Below are 19,255 nucleotides of genomic sequence, written 5' to 3'. Positions count from 1 at the left end.
CAACACTATAAATCTTACATTTATATGGAGAAACAGATGTCAGTATATAAGAAAAAAATGACATGTTTTGGAGGGTTTGAAGAAGAAGATATATAAGCACCACAGATTTTGATTTTAAATTATTGAACGGAATTTACCTGACAAAGGAGTTTTTAAGACTGAGGTTTGGTTTTGATGTTAATAACTGTGTTCTTGATGAGGATGTTGAAAACCTGAAATATATTTTCTTTCATTACAATGCGGTATATTCCTTCTGGAGTCATTTATGGAGTTGGTTACAATCGAAAAAAATGGATTTCTCCTTGACAAAAGAGACTTTTGTTTGGTGTGTTTCAGGAAGATGGGAAATTAAAATTTGCTTTGGGTGTTTTATTGTTTTCGGGGAATTATTTCATTCACAAGTGCAGATATTTCAAAACAAAATCATATCTACGCCACTGTAAAATGGATTTTTTTTACTGTTTTGTAAATCTTTGAACTGGATTATAGACAGAAAAGCCCTTTGCCTATTTTCTGTTAATTTTTTTATTCAGATGTTATATAAACATTACACAAACAGAAAAACAACAACAAAAACAAAACAAACAACAACAAAAAAGAAAAAAAATACACTGCCAGTACACAAACGTATTCACATAAACATAATATATTCAGTCCACAAAGTAGAAAAAACGGGAAGAGTCCATTATCCAGAAAGAAATAAGCAAAGTTCACAAATCAGTCTCCAGATGTTACAGGTTGAGTCTGCTTCAGCTTGATATAATCAATAAAAGGTCCCCAGATGTCTCCAAATAGATCATGAGTGTTCGACAGGCCATACCGAATTTCTTCAAGATATAGGCAAGACATCATATCATTCAGCCATTTATAAAACCAAGGCGGTGTAGTAGACTTCCATTCTCTCAAAATGACCCGCTTAGCAATAATCATACCAAACATGATGGCTTGCTGGGCTGAACGGGAACATGACTGAGTATTAGCCTTTGCCTATTTTCTTTATTAGATTTCTTTATAGGACTAGCTGTTAAAAATCCCTAATGTTCAGCACAACCGATAAAGATTGGAACTGTCCTCTTGAGTGGAGTGGGACTTGGCACCAATAATCATGTGGTCCACACCGCCTGACACATTATCAGTTGTGTGCTTCGACGTCATTGAATGTTTCGGCCATTTCCACGAGACACCTGTTATGTACGGGCATATGCGGGGACAGCCCGTGAAGAGGGTTGGGTACAGTGGACCCCGGAAGTGGGTGTGTTTTTGTGGTGACGTGGCGTTGTTGTGGTCCGTGATGGAAATAAAACGAGTCGATCATCACGTCGTAGTCTGAGAGTAATTCCGACACAACATTGGCGACGAGGATAATGGATTCCCTTCTAGCACCTCTTTCCCCGTTCCTCGCCCTCCCGGGAGACCCGCCAATTCCATGGGTACGTTGGCTGGAGTCTTTTGAAACGTTCATAACGGCCGCCGGGCTGGCAGACGCTAGCGACGCTCGGAGGAAAGCCCTTCTGATTCACTCGCTCGGTAGCGAAGGGCAGCGGATTTTTCGGACTCTCGGTGCCGCGCCGACATACGACAACTGTGTCAGGCTGCTAAAGGACCATTTTTCGGCCCCTCAGAATGTCATGCTACGGCGAATTGTTTTCCGCCAACGGAAGCAGCAGGCGGGCGAATCCGTTCATCACTACGTGGCTGATCTAAAAGGGCTAGCCAGCCTGTGTAAATTTGGTGTGCTGGAGGACGAGCTGATACGCGATCAGCTAGCGGAACACACTAATAACCCGAAGCTCAGGGAGAAGCTGCTGACGATGCCGGATGACCTTACTCTGTCCAAAGCAGTGGATTTAGCGTTTCACCTGGAGTCAGCAGCAGCGCTGACAGCTCAGCTGACGCCCGCCTCTAATTCCCTTTTCCCCAGACCAATGCAATTAGCTCAAACAGTGGCACCACATACGGACGCTCCAGACTCTGACTATGCTGATGACAACCTGGAAGTGAACTTTACAGCACGCCACGGTGCTACAGCACGCAAAGCCTGTAGTAACTGTGGCTCACCATCACATCAGAGGGGGGCCCCGAACTGCCCCGCTAAGGGACAGAAGTGTCAACGCTGTGGGAAGCAGAATCATTTCGCCCGCGTCTGTCGCTCTTCCTCTGCGTCAGGCAGCCAAGCTACACAACGTGTGCCGGGGAGGCCAGCGCCAACGATCATCCATACAGTAGCCACCGAAACCCGATCAGCTAAATGGTGTACAGTGGAGCTGGATGGGGCCTGCCTCCCACTGCTGGTGGATACGGGGGCTTCCAGGTCACTGTTGAACGCTACAACAGTCCGTCGTCTCTTCCCACACTGGACGCGCACTGGTAGCGCCGAGGATCTGTATGGCTATGGACACTCAAAGATTAAGATGGCTGGCACGATCACGGTGGCTGTTCGTTACGGGACGACGACTCTTCCCGCATTCACCTTTCAAGTGTCTCGACAGGGGGCCAATCTCATGGGTTGGGATTTGTTTAGCGAGCTGGGTTTCGCCATCTTGGACAATGTGGGAGGCACCATCCTTTCTGTCATCTCACCGTGGCGCCAGAACAGGCCAGATCTGTTCAGCGGTGTGGGCTGCCTCACCGCCTTCAACCATCAGCCTCTCCTCCGACCGGGGGTGCGCCCGGTGATTCAGCCCCTGCGCCGACTGCCCCTCGCCCTGCGCGACCAAGTAACTGCCGAGCTGCAGAAACTCTCCGATGCGGGCATCATCGAGCGCATTGATGCCTCTCCCTGGATCTCAAACCTGGTGGTGGCGAAGAGGAAGTCTGGGGGCCTGCGTCCGTGTGTTGACCTCAGAGCGGTGAATAAGGCAGTAGTCCCGGACCGCTACCCGCTACCCACGGTGGAGGAATTAGCAGCACAGTTCTACAACTCGTCCGTCTTCACGAAGCTGGATCTCCGCCAAGGCTACCTGCAGGTCCCTTTACACCCAGACAGCCGCAACCTGACAGCTTTCGTGACACACGATGGGGTGTTCCGCTACACCAGGATGCCCTTCGGCCTCAGCTCAGCCCCGAGCTGTTTTCAAAAAATTATGTCAACGATTTTCGCTGGCATCCCGGGCGTGGTGGTCTTCTTGGATGACATTGTGGTCCATGGGGCGACACCAGCCATCCATGACGGGCGACTGGCGAGGGTTTTGGAGGTCCTCAGCAGCCACGGCCTCACTCTGAACGAAGATAAGTGCACGTTTGCAGCCCCTGTCATCGAGTTTGTTGGGTTCCGGTTGTCCGCCGCGGGCCTCAGCCCGCTACAGTCCAATGTGGAGGCCGTCCTGCGCCTGGCAGAGCCGTCGTGTCCAGCCCAACTGTCGTCTTTTCTGGGGATGACGGCGTACTACTTGCGTTTCCTTCCCCGGTACTCTGAGACTACATCGCCGCTGCGCGAGCTCCTGAAACAGGACGCGGTCTGGCAGTGGACTCCGGCCTGCTCCGCAGCCGTCCGCCAACTCAAGACCCAGCTCACCTCACCACCGGTGCTGGCATTCTTCGACCTGGAGAGTCCGACATTCGTCACATGCGATGCGTCTAACACAGCAGTCGGGGCGGTGCTCTCCCAGATCCAAGGAGGCACGGAGCGCCCGGTGGCGTTCGCTTCTAGGTCACTCAACACGGCCGAACAGAAGTACTCAGTGGGCGAGCGCGAAGCGCTGGCCTGCGTCTGGGCGTGTGAGCGATGGCATATATATTTATACGGACGCCATTTCACTCTGAGAACCGACCACCAGGCTCTCACTGCCCTGCTCGCCACATCGGGATCTGGTCGCAAGCCGCTGAGGATCTACCGCTGGTCGGAGAGGCTCCAGCCATACGACTTCACCACTCTGTTCACTCCTGGCAAGGAAAACGTCGTGGCAGACCTGCTCTCTCGCGCCAACCCTGTCCCAGCACTCGATTCCCCAAACCCTGACCCAAAGTCCGACTCAAGCCGGGACGCGATGGAGTCCGAATTCATCCTCATGCTCCACGGCCCACTCCAGGCCTCTGTCTCCTTGGAGGAGCTACAGATGGCGTCAGAGAAGGACCCTGCACTTTGCCAGCTCCGTACTTACATCCGGGAAGGGTGGCCTGCCAGCAGTTGGCACCCTTTCACAGGGTCCGGGATGAGTTGACCTGTTGGAACGGCGTCTGCGTGGCTCGGGGGTTGCGCACAGTCATTCCCAGTGACCTCAGGCTACGTGTCCTGGCCATGGCACACGAGGGCCATCTGGGGATTGTCAAGGTGAAGTGCCGCTGCAGGGACCTGGTGTGGTGGCCTGGCATAGATCGTGATATAGAAACAATGGTAAAGGACTGCACAGCCTGCCTGGTTAGTGGGAAGACGGGACCACCGCCCACGCCACCCCTGCAGCCCTTGCAGTGGCCTGCCGCACCATGGGAACACATTCAGCTTGACATCTGCGGCGAGCTTCACGGTGTCCCGCACCATCAACGATTCCTCCTAGTGGCATATGACCTCCATTCGAAGTGGCCGGAGGTGGTTGCCACAGGGTCTGTCACAACTCGGGTGGTCATAGACTTTCTCTCATCTGTGTTTTCTCGGTGGGGCCATCCGAACGCTATCACCACGGATAACGGCCCACAGTTCGCTTCGGCGGAGTTTGCCGCCTTCCTGGAGGAGAAAGGGATCAGACACATCCGCACATCTTTTTACCATCCGGAAGCAAACGGAGGGGTCGAGCGTCTGAACCAGTCCTTAAAGAACGGGATCAGGGCTCACCTAGCAGATGGACTACAGTTTTCAGCTGCGCTGCTCCGCACCCTCCTCCACTACCGAGCAACGCCACACTCGACTACCGGCAGTTCCCCAGCGCTCCTGATGATAGGCCGGGAACTTCAGCTCCCTCTGAACCGGCTGCGGGCCCCAACGGTCACCACACCAGGGGCGACGCCCGGCTGCAGCGCCAGAGTCACGGAGATGCAGCGTCAGATGAAACAGCGGTTCGACAGGAGACGGAGGGTGAGGACACCTGCACTCACAACGGGGGACTGGGTCCGGATTCGCCGGCCTAACCGAGACCACAAACTACTCACATTCTGGTCCGCACCAATGCAGATCGCCATCCAACTCGGGCCGGCCACTTTCAAGCTCACTGACGGGTCACGGTGGCATGCCAGTCGCCTTCGGAAGGTGGCACCGCCCTCGAGCGCCGACGCAGGTTTGGAGGACACAGCATCCATGTTTGAGGACTGCACCTTCCCTGATGAACAGCGGCAGGATGCAGCCGGCCACCCACCTGAACAGCTGGAGGCTTGCCCTGGCCCAGAGGCCCGCCCAACTCGTGTGCGGATGAAGCCGAGGCATTTGAGAGACTATGTTTTGGAGTAATGTCCGTTTCGATTATCGCCGGTTGGTGACAGTATTTTGCATGCGTTGTGATGGGAGCCAGCATTGACTTCATCCGGTTCGTTTGGGTTTGATTCTTTTGATACATACGCTCCTCAAGGGTTTTTCAAAAGGGGGGGTAAATGTTATGTACGGGCATATGCGGGGACAGCCCGTGAAGAGGGTTGGGTACAGTGGACCCCGGAAGTGGGTGTGTTTTTGTGGTGACGTGGCGTTGTTGTGGTCCGTGATGGAAATAAAACGAGTCGATCATCACGTCGTAGTCTGAGAGTAATTCCGACACAACAACACCCTCTGCCGAGGTTGGCCCACCGCAAGCTGATCAGAGCTGGGCGTGTGTCGCACGTTGGCATCACGTGGTCAGTTGGCTGCCCATGTTGCGTCTCTGCGTTTCAGCCACAGCCAGTGACTCTGGCTACTCTGCTACTGTGGCAAGTTCTTTTCTGGCCCTCCGTTGGTCCTCCCCTCTGATGCCCACCTATTTAAGAAGCTTTGTGGTGGACCTGGCTACAAAGCCTCTGCAGCCCACCACCGCTTGCCACGCCTTCATGCACCAGCCCCGCCCTTCTGTTTCGGCTGCTAGATTGGCATACCGCAGTCTCTTCCGTTCGTATGCCTCATCGATCGCATCCTCCAATTATTTGGACCTGCGGGCAGGATTCACATCATAGGACCAGGTCTGGGAACAGGTTTGTCACCGCAATTTCAGGTAAAAAAAAAAAGTGAGCCTCTGGCTGGGTCCACCCGCAATTTGCAATCCTGGGCTACGGGTCAGTGGACCCTGACTCCGGAGGAGCTGTCTTGGTCCGCGGTTTCTCCCCTACCCGAATGAAGGGTATTTTCTGTGGGAAGGGGATTTAAAGACATGGCATTACCCTCTTGTTGTCAATTTTGGCAGCCAAACAACAGCACCTGGTTGTGGCACCAGGTGTATCTTCCTTGTGTCAGACTGGTCTTGCACCCCACCAAGATGCGTTTGAGGCTTGCTGGGACTGCACACGGGGGACAGACTGGTTCTTCTCCATACCAAGTTGGTTGGCGTGAGCAGGACATCATACGTGGCCCTATGATGAAGCTTAGCCTATTAGCCGCCATGCTCCACATCTCGTTCCACGTGATCTTCCTCCTTCACACGCCCTCCCACCTTCTCCAGCAGCCTAGCTGCGTTTTGGAGTCTGCTTTGGCACAGCTGGTTGCTTCTTCCTGGTGTGGCACCTCTTCCACCACCATGTGCTGCCGTTTGGTTGGAGTTGCCTTTTGCCATGTAGGCGTGGCTGGTTCCAAGCCAAGGCCACCTCCGCCCAGTTGGACATGCCCCACTATGTCTCTGTGCCTGATGGCCATCTTTGCCACCTTGACTGCTGTTGATGGCTTCCATTTCCTCCCTGTTGCTAGAGTTGGAGTAGCACCTCATCCCGGGATTCAGTGAGAGTCATTTCCAGCCTTGCTTTGGCACATTTGTACTCCTCCACCAGGCTTGAAATTGGTAGGGAGAGGGATCCGTTGCCATACAGGCCTATGCTGCTCTCCAAGCCACTCCCTCACTTGAGCTTTCACAAGCCTCTCCAGGCGGTTGGCATAGGATAGCCTTAGTTACAGGTGTTAAAATTAAATTATCTGGCTTTATGTTGGGGATAATTAAAGTTTCATAATGTCATAAATTGTAAAATTAAAAAAAAAAAAAAGAAAAAAAGGAGTAAAAACTGCCAACTGCTATTTATCCAACATCTTTATTTATGAAGTACCTTTTTTGAAAATAAATGTACAAGTGGAACCGGCACAGTGACATCTTGTGGTGGCGCATGTATGAAATGATAATGTACATATTTACAGCAAACCGGCTATGACAGCATCAAGAGAAATGAGCACATCTGAAGCGGTGGGGGGATAAATGGAAAAGAAAAATCATGATTTTTTTTTTTTCGCCTATAAACAAAAACAAAGATACGATAAAAAGGCACTGTGTTTTTCACAAACAGAAACGAGATGTTTTCTAGTATTAAAAAAATATATATATCCACCGGCAAGGCCGTTACAAAGTACAGAACATGCTTGGTGATTATTAAAATTATTATTATTATTTTTTTATATAAACAAATCATTTGAAAAATTCATAAAGGCATAACATTTAAGTCGGGATCCCAACGTTTTCCCTAGCCGACTTTTGTTCAGAGGTCCACACAATCAAATGTAAGTTGTTTTTTTAAAAATGTTAAACCTTGACACACAGCGACGCACACTTGCATACATTTGACGTTAAAAAAAAATAAAATAAAATACATTCAACATCCGAAATTCAGTTGTTTGACATACGGCCAAATTGTTGTTTTCTATGCTGAAGTTTTGAGCCGAACCAAAACCAGTTTGCAGCCACCAACACAATTAGAAAAGGGAGATTTTGGGTCATCTACTCTGGAGTGATTTACCATAAAATCCTGTGAACAACACACACTAACGTATCCAATACACCTTCCCAAAATCACCCTTAAAAAGCCTTTTTCCCCCTCTACACTTGTGCATAATACGCTCCCCCCATTTGTTGCATACTTTATCGTGCGAGTGAATATGAATGAATTAAGATTCAAAACACTAATAAAGTGTAAATGCAAGCGCATCGTTTTCATGCACTTTTCCCAAACCTATGATTAAGGTCTTTCAAAGTCATGTTTTTGAAATTATTGTTCTGGCACTGTATGCTCTTTTAGTCTGCAACATGTTTTAGGCCTTTACTCTGCTGTGAGATTCTTGAAACAATGTGAAACAATTTATTTTCTTATTAAAGCGCCCGTACAATTCCTTCACCTTGATTTGGGATTTTTTTTTCTTTTTTTGAAAAACAAAAACACAAACCAAGTGTTATTCACAGGATTTTTTTCTTCTTCATAATGCGATTTATACTCGGAAGCCACATTTGGTCCGAAAAATACGATACGTTTAATCGAAAGGACAAAAATGTGAGGTACGATTTTTTTAATCAACTGGCAACTATCTGCATTGGTGGCAGTGAGTCACAAAATGTGATTCATGAAATTAACACTGTTTTCGGGATTTGAACAATAATCTGCGACGTCTATTTTACCAACTCCTAGCAATTAACGGGATGCTGCTTTGCGTTCTTTCGCTAGTCTGGACAAAGTATGTAAATACATAGTTTTCATGGTACAAGAGGGCATTAAAAAAAAAACAACGAAAAGTGATATAAAAAATTGGGTAAAGTACTGAGGTGGCATGAAAGAACGGAATTAGCTAGAAACGGAATTAGCTAGAAACGGAATTAGCTGGATACAGGGGGAAAAAAATGTACATGACATTACAGTTATGCGGGGTGATATGTCCAAACTAGGCTGCATTAACAGTACCATATCTTGTACATACATAATTGAAATAACAATTTGAACACAACAAAACATAACATAGCTTTGGTTGGTAAACTCGTTGTGCGGAGAACTTGCTGTCGTCTATGACTGGTCGCCAACGTGGCATCCCGCAAATGGAGCGGAGGAGTTGATCACTTACTTCCCTTTGTCCAGCCGTCCCCCCGTCGAGCACCCAAAAGTAGGTTTAAGGTTTGAAGGGTTTTCCAGGGTTGCCGTGGTCATGTAGCAGCATCATTAATTATCGTCTGGAGAACAAGTGGAAGACGTCATCCCCCCCCGACATTTTGTCCACGGCAGCGGCCATTTGTGGCAAGGTGATGAATCCTCACTCGGACCTAGAGATCCCATCAAGCTCCACATGCTGCTTCACCTTCCGTTTTGCCCCGACTTTCTTTCAGTCCACCTTCTCCACCTTGCCGATGATCTTCTCCTCGAAGATGGGCAGGATGGCGTCGTCGTCGCGCACCTCCTCAAACACCACGCCGCAATCGAACTCGTCGCTCACCTTCTTGAAGTAAAACCTGCCAGAAAGAGAGACAGACATGTTAGTAAGGTAAGCGCATCTAGTTACTTGACTGTAAACCAGCATCAAAGACGCTTGAGGAGGGTAACTTGCCACTAAAAGCGGAATGACACTGGCGGTGTCGAAGTTAAGCATTCTTGTCCACTGTCTCAGTCTGATGACAGTTGTAGTTTGACACTGTTTATATTGGTGGTGCCCATTCATCATTATAATAAAAAATAAAAACGGATACTTCACTTAACACTGCTGAGAAGTGAAGCGGCACTCTCAAGTGAAAAAGGTTTTTGTCTAAGTGTTCACATCACATTACAAATGTGATTTAGCATATACGTCCCCAGTGAGTCCCCAGAGACTTTTGTCAGTTTCAGAAGTAAATGTGTTCTGGCGTGTTGGGGCATTTCGAAAGCAGAGCCATTTGATAGGACTCCTAACATAGGAGGTAGAAAGACGGTCAAGATGAGGCAACGCTTTTTGATCTCATTTTAAGGAGCCGCCCCTAAAGATGACGTCATGTCAATGTGGTGCCTGAAAAAATAGCGGCTGAAATATTACCATCAACATAAATGTCCACTTTAAACTTCATGTTTGAAGTGGATTACAAGGAATTTCTGTAATTTGTTTTTTTTTTTTATATCCATTTTAAGTTTTTGGGGGAAAAAGCATTTTTTTCAAGGAAAAGAAAAAAAATATATGAATTTTTAGAAGAAGCAAGTTCAATTTGTTGTTTTATCTTTTATGTTTAAATGTGTGCTTTCTTGAGAAAAAAAATACATTTTGGTGGTTTTTTCTCAATGTTACGAGAAATTATGTCATTAATTTAAAGAAAGAGAAATGTTTCCCCACTTTAAGGTTAAGTTAAAAAAAATGTTTTTTTTTCCAGAGGAGAGAATTAAAAAAAAAAAAAAAAACTCCCTCCACAACAGCATTTTTGGGGCAAAAAAAAAAAGAAATTTCATTATGCCTTTTATATGGGACCAAATGTTTTACAAGTGTGTGAATCTCATGGAGCTCTGATCATTGTTACACATGACGCCATGCGAGACTTCCTGCCAAAACACGCAAGACTTGACTCTGTCCTTTTTTATTAGCCCACAGCTGACTAGCTTGGAGCGCTCCTCAAACGGCGATTCTATCTTCCACCTCACCTGTAGTGGCCCTTTTTGGTGAGCAGCTCCTTGAACTGGCCTAAAGTCACCACCCGGCCCTTGACGGAGGTCCGGTACGGGATAGGTTCCCCACAGAAGTAGTAGGCCACCGTCATGTTCTCGCACACTTGTCGCTTTCCAGACTTGTGCCTGCAGATGAACACAACCCACGTTAACCACAGGACATCACAGAGCCTGCACACAAAGACTTGAGCGTGCCACCTAGAGGCCCACCTCTGCTTGGCCTGCTGCAGAGCTGCCCTCCGCTTCTCCTCCTCCAGTCGCCGCCGCGCCTCCTCCAGCTGCGTGAGCGGGTTGGGGGCCGGGTTGGGCGGCATGGCGGGGTCCTGGATGAAAGGGTGCGAGGGCTGCACCTGCGCCGTGGACGCCGAGGAGGGGTGCGCCGCCAGTGCGGCAGACGGTGAGGAGGGGTTGTTACGCAGCTGGGCCGACACCCACGGGTGGACGGCCCCGGGGCGCTCCACCGAGGTGGGCCTCGGGGACTCGCTGCTGCCCCCCGTCCGCCGAGAGCTGCTGGTGCTGCCGCTATAAAGAAATACAAGACGACAATCTTTGCATGATATACAATAACGCATATGCACACACAGTGGACCCATCCAATTCTTGACGTACTCTCAGCCGGAGTCGTTACAAGGAAACGTTTTTTGAAACTTTTTTTTGGAAGAAAATGAGTTGTTTGGATCTATCCCCCCAGCTGTGGAGCATGCAAGTCCACGCATTTATTATTATTTGGCAAGGATTCTACTTCCTGGTTGCTCTTTCCTATTCTTGATGGGCATTGTCTGGAGTAGCTATTTGTGAACAAAATGACCATTCAGCCCTTTGGCAACTATTGTGGCAAATTTGAGTCCATCCATTTGATGCTACTATTTTACGTTTCTACTTCCCGTCTCGTTGTTGATAGACATCATCAGTAAAGAGCAACTTTTTGCAAACAAAATTGCTATTTGGATTTTTGATGACAGGTGTGGCTCTTTAGTCCTCCAGTTATTCTTACCTGCTATGACTGAATCCATGCTTTTTGTACTATTATATTGAAAGGCTTCTACTTCTTGTGTCCTATTCTTGATAGGCAAGGTCGATATCCATCATTTTTTTCTGGCCAAAAGGACTAAATCAGATTTTGTTCAAGTGGTGCGGTGCAGTTGAGTCTAGGAGTTTTGTCACATTTATTTTGAAGAATTTCTACTTCACGTTTCCTGTTCTTCAAAAAGGACTCATGGCTGGAGCAGCTTTTTGTGAACAAAACGATGGTATTATTTGGATCCTCAGTACGTGGTGTTTTTGCATTAGAGTCCATATGTTTCGCAAATTCACTGTCAAATCGCAGATATAATGTCTACAGGGCTCACCCATGGGAACTTTTCCTCTGCCTGTCTCCTTCCATCATCCACTGGAAGATCTTCTGGTTCCTCTCCAGATCCTCAAGCGGCACTTGCACATCCATCCCGCGACTGCCGTCATCGGCTTTGCCCGACGGTTCCAACGGCTTTTTGCCTCGCCTCGACAATGTGCTTCCTTTACTACTGCAAAACAAACACAAACCAGTTGAAATAACTTGGAAACACATCAGGTGAGGGTTGACTTCAGCACGCTGCGGGGCCTCACTTGTAGCCCATTCCGTCCAGGGTGCTGGCCCCGGCGCCATCGGCGTAGTTGCGACTCCTTGCGGTGTACTGGCCGGTCGGCTCGCTGTTCCACAGGAAATTGGGCTGCGACCTTGAGACCGCCTCTTCCTGGCCTTCTCGTCCTCGGTGGTGGTACAGTTGCTTGTGGTGATGCACACCTGACAGAAAGAGAGTCGTGGTAGCGTGTTAGGACACTCTTTTTAGTGCCATCCATTTTCTAAGACGCTTCTCCTCAAAAGCGTCGCGGGCGTGCAGGAGGCTATCCCAGCCGTCATCATGCAGTAGGCGAGGTACACCCTGAACTGGTTGCCAGTTTTAGTGCATTATGTGACAACCTAAAACAACTATTAAGAATTATTAGCAAATGGTAAGGGATATATTAAGAATTAGAAAAAGTTATTAGTATTTCATTTTTGTCATATTTGTTTGTGTATTATCAACTACTTTTCATGCAACATTCCCCAAAAGGTTTCTTTTTCTCTATTTTTCAGCCAATATTAATGCTCTTTAAAAATATTTGTGAACTTAATCTAAGTTTTAAAAATATCCTCATTCGTTCTAAAAACTAAAATGAAAAATTGTACGTTTTCAAATATTTGTGTATTGTTCATCTTTCACATATGTTCCTAACATTTAATAAGGAATTTTATTTTAATTGATTGCACTTTATATTTCGGCAATCAAAGTGCTACAGACTACGTAAAAAAGGGAGTACTTAGAGAAAAGAAATGTAATGTGTATTTTTCATTTCATATTTTAAAACAAGGCAATAGTTCCATCTCAAAATGTTTTTAAATATTGCGCATTTGGCATCTCATGCTTTTATTTAGAATTTTTCATTATGGGTGCATTTTTAAATACTTTTCAAAAATAATTTGGGGGGGATAATCTTTGGATGCCCGATTTAATTTATGAGAAGGACTGTCGTGTCTGAAGGCTAACTGTAATTAGCACGCACAGGCTACCATGAGCGCCTGATGGAACGTCACACGCGATGTCTTGTTGTGGTACGCTAACATAATGTAGCGTCTATTGTGGGATTGTGACGCCATTAGTCAGCGAACTTGCGTCCAATAAAATCAAAACATAGTTTTTATATACGCGTGATTGACATTGAAACAGCAAGAGCACAAGTGCTAACTTGCGACCACGCACTGCGTGTTGCGTTTGGGAAGTGGGAAATTTCACCACCCAAAGTACAACATGGCGCATTTGCCACAAGCCATTAACAGCAACACTCAACAATAAAACATAACATACCTATGTCGTTAAAATATACAAATTTAAAGTGTTAAAAAATATTGAAAAAAAATGAAAATGTTGATTTGGTACAGTTGTGTTTGGCTGAGCAATGATATTTCCGAGTTTTATGATATACATCACGCTTGAAATTTCTCGCTCTCCCTCTTTGTCTCTCTCGTATTTTTTAGACACATTTTGCCAATTTTATTCACGAGTTTGGTCACTTCTACATTAAAATGGACTGGTGCTCAAGAAAAGTGAAATATGTTTACAAGTATTTCTTTTAGTATTTATAAGTAGTTTCATAATAGTGAAACTCAACATAGTGTATAGATTTTGGTTCCATTCAAAATGCAATAAACATTTACGAAGTTGCGGTAAACAATGCATATTTCGTTTGTGGATCGTTGCAGCATCACAAGAGCACAAAGAGACAAGCGTGACAGCAATTAAGCTACATAAATAAAATACAATATCGAATCGAAATCCGGCACTGAAAACCAAATCGGGCTTGAGTGAATCGTTACATCCCTACTAGGATAATATGTGATGTGTATCAATGTGAAGAATATGATCATTTCTTCTTGATTATGTTAGGCCAGCAGAGAAGGCCTTCAAGGCCTTGACCACTCACCACTGTGCAAAAGAGAGGAAGAGTGTTTTGACTTGCGCCACTCCTTTGGGTGTCAAATTTCTTTTCGAAACATCTATGGTATTACAAACGAGAACCAAATTTATGGAGAGGGAACTCCGCGTTTGTTAAAAGCAATATTATTCATCCGAAAACATCTCCATGGGATAGATGCTTGTGTTTTAGGCTGCAGCCGCTCACCTTTGACCCCAGCAGCGGGCAGACTGTGCCCTCCCGCTCTGTGCGACGGGTAATGAGGCGGCCCAGTGCCTCCGTCAGGCGAACGCGACGATTTGGGCGGCGTCTGTCGGCCGCCGCCTCCCAAGGCCACGTTGGTGGCGCCCGGTGACTGACAGCCCGGTGTCTTCATCACCCGCTGCACATGGTCGTCCAAGATGGACTCGGGGTCGTCGTCATGCGAGTCCCCCATGGCCACCAGACCACCGTACGTGGCGACCGTCACCGTGTTGGCAGTGGTCTCCGAGTAATGGGCGCCGTAGAGGGGCGGGAAGGATGAGGGGAGCGGGAGCGATATGCTGTGCGACGACATTGATGTGGTGACGGAGATGTCGGCGTCGTCGCCCTCTTCTTCCTGTTTGAGTCACACGACCATGCCAAGCGTATTGAGGTTTATTCCAATTAGAGATGAGTTATCTGAATTGAAGCTCACCAGTCGAACTCGCTTCAGCCTCTCTTCCAGTCGCTCCTCAGCCTCACGCTCCCGTAGAACCATCTCCAGCCTCCGGATGAGCTCGGCAGCAAACCTTTCGGGCTCTACGTGGATGTCCTTTGGCATGCGATACGTGCGCTGCATGGGGCAACACATTTATAAATTGATAGACTTTGTATTGTTTTTCCAAATATTTGTGCATTTTCCCCTCATTTTTGTACATTTTCATCTAGTGCTTGTAAAGTCCAATACTTTTGTATTCATTTTAAATATTTCCTCAGCTTAGTAGCACTGTCGCTTAAGTCATTTGTTAATGGTTAAACATTTTATTTAAGCTTTTCAGAACACAAGAATATTTTTTTTTAGCAAACACATTGGATATTTTTTCACCATTTAGTAATAGTAGGTTAACAATGACTTTGGTAACCACTTTTCAACCAGTGTTCCTTTCGGCAACAATGACGAAAATATTTTGTGAACGCCCCTTGTTTTCATGACAAAAACGAGACGCTGACAAGCTAAGCGAGGGTCTTGATGAAAATTTTCGGTGACAAGACGAGACAGGACGAATTTGTTAGCGTATGGTCCGTCAGACTAGGGCTGGGCGATATGACCTCAAATAAATATCGCGAGAAATTGAGATATTTTACCTCGATAACGATAAATGCACGATAAATTCCCCCCGTGGACTAAAATCAAAATAAATGCAGGAAATGCATATTGACTGTTTTTATTATTGACCAACTGGTACACATTACTTTCAATGAAAAATAAAAGTACAAAAATCATTTGTATAAACATTCCAAATAGCTTGCTTTGCATGACTTGAACAATGTCACAAAGAAAAAGGGTAACTCTTGCAAATTATTTTTCTGCAAATAGATTGCGCCAAGATGCTCTCATGGTGTAAATAATGGCAAATAAAAAAATGCGAAATAAAATGAAAGAAAATGTCAATGCAAGCCAAATAAACAAGTGGGCATTATCGGGGAAAATGTGCCGTCTCGAGTACTCTGGTGCGCAGTCGCCACTTGTCGTCTATGTAATGCACAGTCAGGCTCAATCAGGGATCCATGTTGCGACCCGACCACAAGTCGGATGTAGATGCAAAATGCTTGACATGTCTAAGCTCCCGGCCCGATGTAGTCCATATCGGGAAATACGGCTTTCATGAAGCGTTTAAATCCTGTGCGCTCCACTGTAACTAGAGGAGCTATATCTTTAGCTATGTGCTAGGCTATCGCGTCCACCTCTGAGACGTTCTCTCGTATGGTGTCGCCTCCGTTAATGGGCTGTTGTCACTTGTCGAACCTTGCTTCTCACTTTGAACTTTCAGCACAGCATGGTTGTGTTGTGGGTGGTGAAAAAGCTTCTGGATTTGAATCGCCGGCTACGACAGCGACGTCTGTTTTCTTTCTCGATTAGACGGGTGGAGTCACGTGACTAGAGGCGCTGTAGCGGTCTTAAAGGGGCATGAACATTGCCGCAGACAGAAAAGGCTTTTCTTTTTTTTTTTAAACACCGAATTTACCGACATGGGCAAAATGATTTCGGTCATTGTAATAAATTTCGGTAACGGTAAATTTTCGGGTTATCGCCCAGCCCTAGGTCAGACCTTCAAAATGTATGACATCCCTTCCTATTGTACATGTAATCTGTCCAAGGCTGTGACGATAAATCAATATCGACATGTGTCGCGATAGTTAGGTGATTGATAACAATAGAAAATGGCATCAATACATTATCGATCCCAAAAAACAAAAACAAAAAAAAAAAATGGAGTGAGATTCAACCCATCATGGCTCAACTCGTCACAAACTTCCTCCCATTTAGGAAAGGCTCACGCATGCGCCGCTGAACTAACTTGACTCAAAACAAACGAAAAAAAAACTAAAAAAAAAAAAACCGGGGGGCGAAGGGTCGACTTTCCGGCCGACTTGACGAAACGGCCCGTAGCTTCATCACACGACAGCTCCGGAGGAGAGAGGCCGGCTTTCTTAATAGTTAAGCTGATAACAAGCACCCTCCCCGGACACGCACAGGACGAAACGCCCGAAGCTTCATCACACGACAGCTCAGGAGGAGTAAGGCCGGCGTACGTAACAGTTAGGGCTTTAACAAGCATTTTTCTTTTCACTATACAGTGATAACAACAGTGATTATTTTGGTCACAAAAATGACATGAAGACGTCCACTAGCTTAACAACCAATAAAAAAGATGATTCCCACACATTTTTATTGATTTGCAAAACTGTTCGTACAACCGACCATAACTTGTCCTGTTCACTGCATGTTAAGCAATGCATGACAAGCAACAAATGCTGAGAAAATATACTCACAGGTATATGAGGTAGTGGCACGCGTCCGTTAGCTTTGGCACTTTCATGCATCTCCTTACGATGCTGCTTCCGATATCGGTAAGGAGGAATACCATCTCTGCACGTACAAATGAAACCAGGGAACTGAATAATTGTCACAACGGCAACAGGAAATAGAAGTTGTGGACTTACACGCTGCTGTCGGTCAGCGACAGCGTGTCGGCATCGCTCGACATGCTCTGCTGCTCGCTGTCGTTGGCACTGGTGGCTGGAGCACGGGCGTAACCCATATTGGCGTAGTACGGGTTCACCGGCTCTCTCCAGGGTCTGACAATAGACAAAAGCTGTTATTACTACTGTAATTATCAGTATGTTAGTTTAAATGAATTGCCAACTAATCAAATACTCAACAACTGTTTTGCTAATTGATTGGTAATTTAGAGCCATTGTTCAATTGAAAATTATTCCGATCCTCAGATTTCAGCCACTCAGTAGTAAAGATCAGATTTTGGTAGTGCTGCATGATAGCAGCCTGATATCTTTGAGTTCAATCAAAATAAGACATTTGCAAACAATGCCATTGGGTGAGAGTTTTTTTTTTTTTTTACCTTTCTTACCTGATGTAAAGATTAATTGAAAATCGATATATTACTTTAAACGGCATAAAATTTTCATCAAAGTATAAAAATAAAAATCAATTTGCCGCCATAGCCGCTCTCTCATGACTCTGTTGTCAGCAAACTGCATATGTGCAATGCCTCTCCGCAATGCACATGCGCATTAGCGGTAATCATCCATGATGTAAAACAGAAGCATTGAAAAAACATTCAAACAAAAATAATCGGTGAAAAGCAACAAAACAAAAAAATCCAGCCAAGAATTAGCTAAATTAATTACATGGAGGTGTTATTTTATCATTATGAGGACAATTCTGAACCCGTCTCAATCGATGTCTTGACATGAAAATATGACCATATGGACCACAAAGTTAACAATTTGCAGACAGAACAGCCCATTTCGATTTTCTCATTTTTTTCCTCTCCACAGTCCAACATTTGTAATAAATGTTGCCAATGCATCTGTCCTCGCATCCACCGATGTTACAAGTGGGCCTTCAAACATTAAAGAACATTTCCCAGTTCACATGAACACAGTTGGCTGTATTTGTCAACTAACTTTAATAAATGCTTGATATAAATAAAGTTGTATATTATTATATTGTATAAACAAAAATGATTTGAAAGTGCGGTGCAAAGAGCATAAATAACTAGGAATGTAAGGATTAATCAAAAATCTATAAAAAATTTGATTCAAAATATGTATTGATGTAAAAAAATAAAAATAATTGAAATGGAAGTTTTTATGACAAGGATTTGTAATGACATTCTAATCTATTGTACATTGATGTTTACTTCTGGCACGAACGAAACACTGAAGACAAAAATGTAGTTTAAGAGTGAAAATGAAAGGTTCATTTTAAAAAAAATTTAAAAGTTACTCTTTGTTACGAGGACAAAATGCAGATGTTATTAATGAAAACAGGTTTTAATTATAAACATTAGCTAGAAATTGGGAGCTGAAAATCAAAAATCAAGTTGAATCACACTAGAAATCAATTCTTAATCAATTAATTGGAAAAACCAATAGACAGTTTAACCTATTATGATAATAACATGGCTTAGTTAGTGACATCAGTAAATGTACTTTGCATCTGGCCATAAGATGTGGCAGACAATAGCTCTTTGCGAAAGTTTAAATTTTTATATTAGACTGTCCGTCCCATTAAATAAACAAGAAAGTCTATGTGCAACTGTGGCTCTCCTTGCCCAAATGCAAAATGCAAGGCATTACTGTTTCTTAATTGCTCCATTTAAATACATCTGCCGCTCCAAGCGATAGCTCATAACTGGCCCACGCGAAAGTCAAGGTAGAGCTGCATATTACCAAAGGTCTCGCTTAGACCCACCTATACTCCCTGGAGTCTTGCCGCCGCCTGCTGGTGGAGGTCCTCTGCGGTAGGGTCTGCATTAACAGGCTGTGGGTCAACCTTCCCACTGGCATATCCCCACACTCTTCCTCCTCTGCATCCCTCTGCCCACCTCCACACCTTTAAAAGCAAACAATTTTTTTCCACAATTAAAAACAAGGTGTTTTAAGAACATGTCTTCGGCATGCTTTTGTTGGAATACCGCAAAGATCAAGCATTACAAATTCCACCCATTTTCCTATTTTACAGCACATCTCTCTTGTTGTGAAACGACCTTATTTTAAGGGTGGATCCATTTTATGCAGTGCATGAGCCCTC

General features: G+C 45.6%; 1 protein-coding gene across 4 annotated transcripts in view; it reads right to left on the bottom strand.

Moving 5' to 3' along the window:
• Positions 1-7,106: 7,106 nt before the first annotated feature.
• The window catches only part of LOC148331834 (axin-1-like), an 18,932-nt gene continuing 6,783 nt past the window's right edge, over positions 7,107-19,255 (bottom strand). For 3 of the 4 annotated variants that reach the window (XM_088302721.1, XM_088302720.1, XM_088302722.1), the window contains exons 4-13: positions 18,917-19,057; positions 17,143-17,277; positions 16,972-17,068; positions 14,633-14,770; positions 14,164-14,554; positions 12,070-12,247; positions 11,814-11,987; positions 10,675-10,986; positions 10,441-10,590; positions 7,107-9,293 (exon numbers count right to left, since the gene is read on the bottom strand). In XM_088302721.1, coding sequence (XP_088158847.1) covers positions 9,167-9,293; positions 10,441-10,590; positions 10,675-10,986; positions 11,814-11,987; positions 12,070-12,247; positions 14,164-14,554; positions 14,633-14,770; positions 16,972-17,068; positions 17,143-17,277; positions 18,917-19,057 — 1,843 coding nt within the window. In that variant the 3' untranslated portion in view covers positions 7,107-9,166. The remainder of the gene's footprint in view (positions 9,294-10,440; positions 10,591-10,674; positions 10,987-11,813; positions 11,988-12,069; positions 12,248-14,163; positions 14,555-14,632; positions 14,771-16,971; positions 17,069-17,142; positions 17,278-18,916; positions 19,058-19,255) is intronic. The other variant, XM_088302723.1, reaches the window with a different exon arrangement.

Source organism: Idiotropiscis lumnitzeri, chromosome 8 (assembly GCF_059441095.1).
Source record: "Idiotropiscis lumnitzeri isolate Australia: NSW breed Sydney's pygmy pipehorse chromosome 8, RoL_Ilum_1.0, whole genome shotgun sequence".
Taxonomy (NCBI): domain Eukaryota; kingdom Metazoa; phylum Chordata; class Actinopteri; order Syngnathiformes; family Syngnathidae; genus Idiotropiscis; species Idiotropiscis lumnitzeri.
The sequence above is the reverse complement of the archived record's forward strand: the minus strand, read 5'-3'. Positions and strand labels throughout refer to the sequence as shown.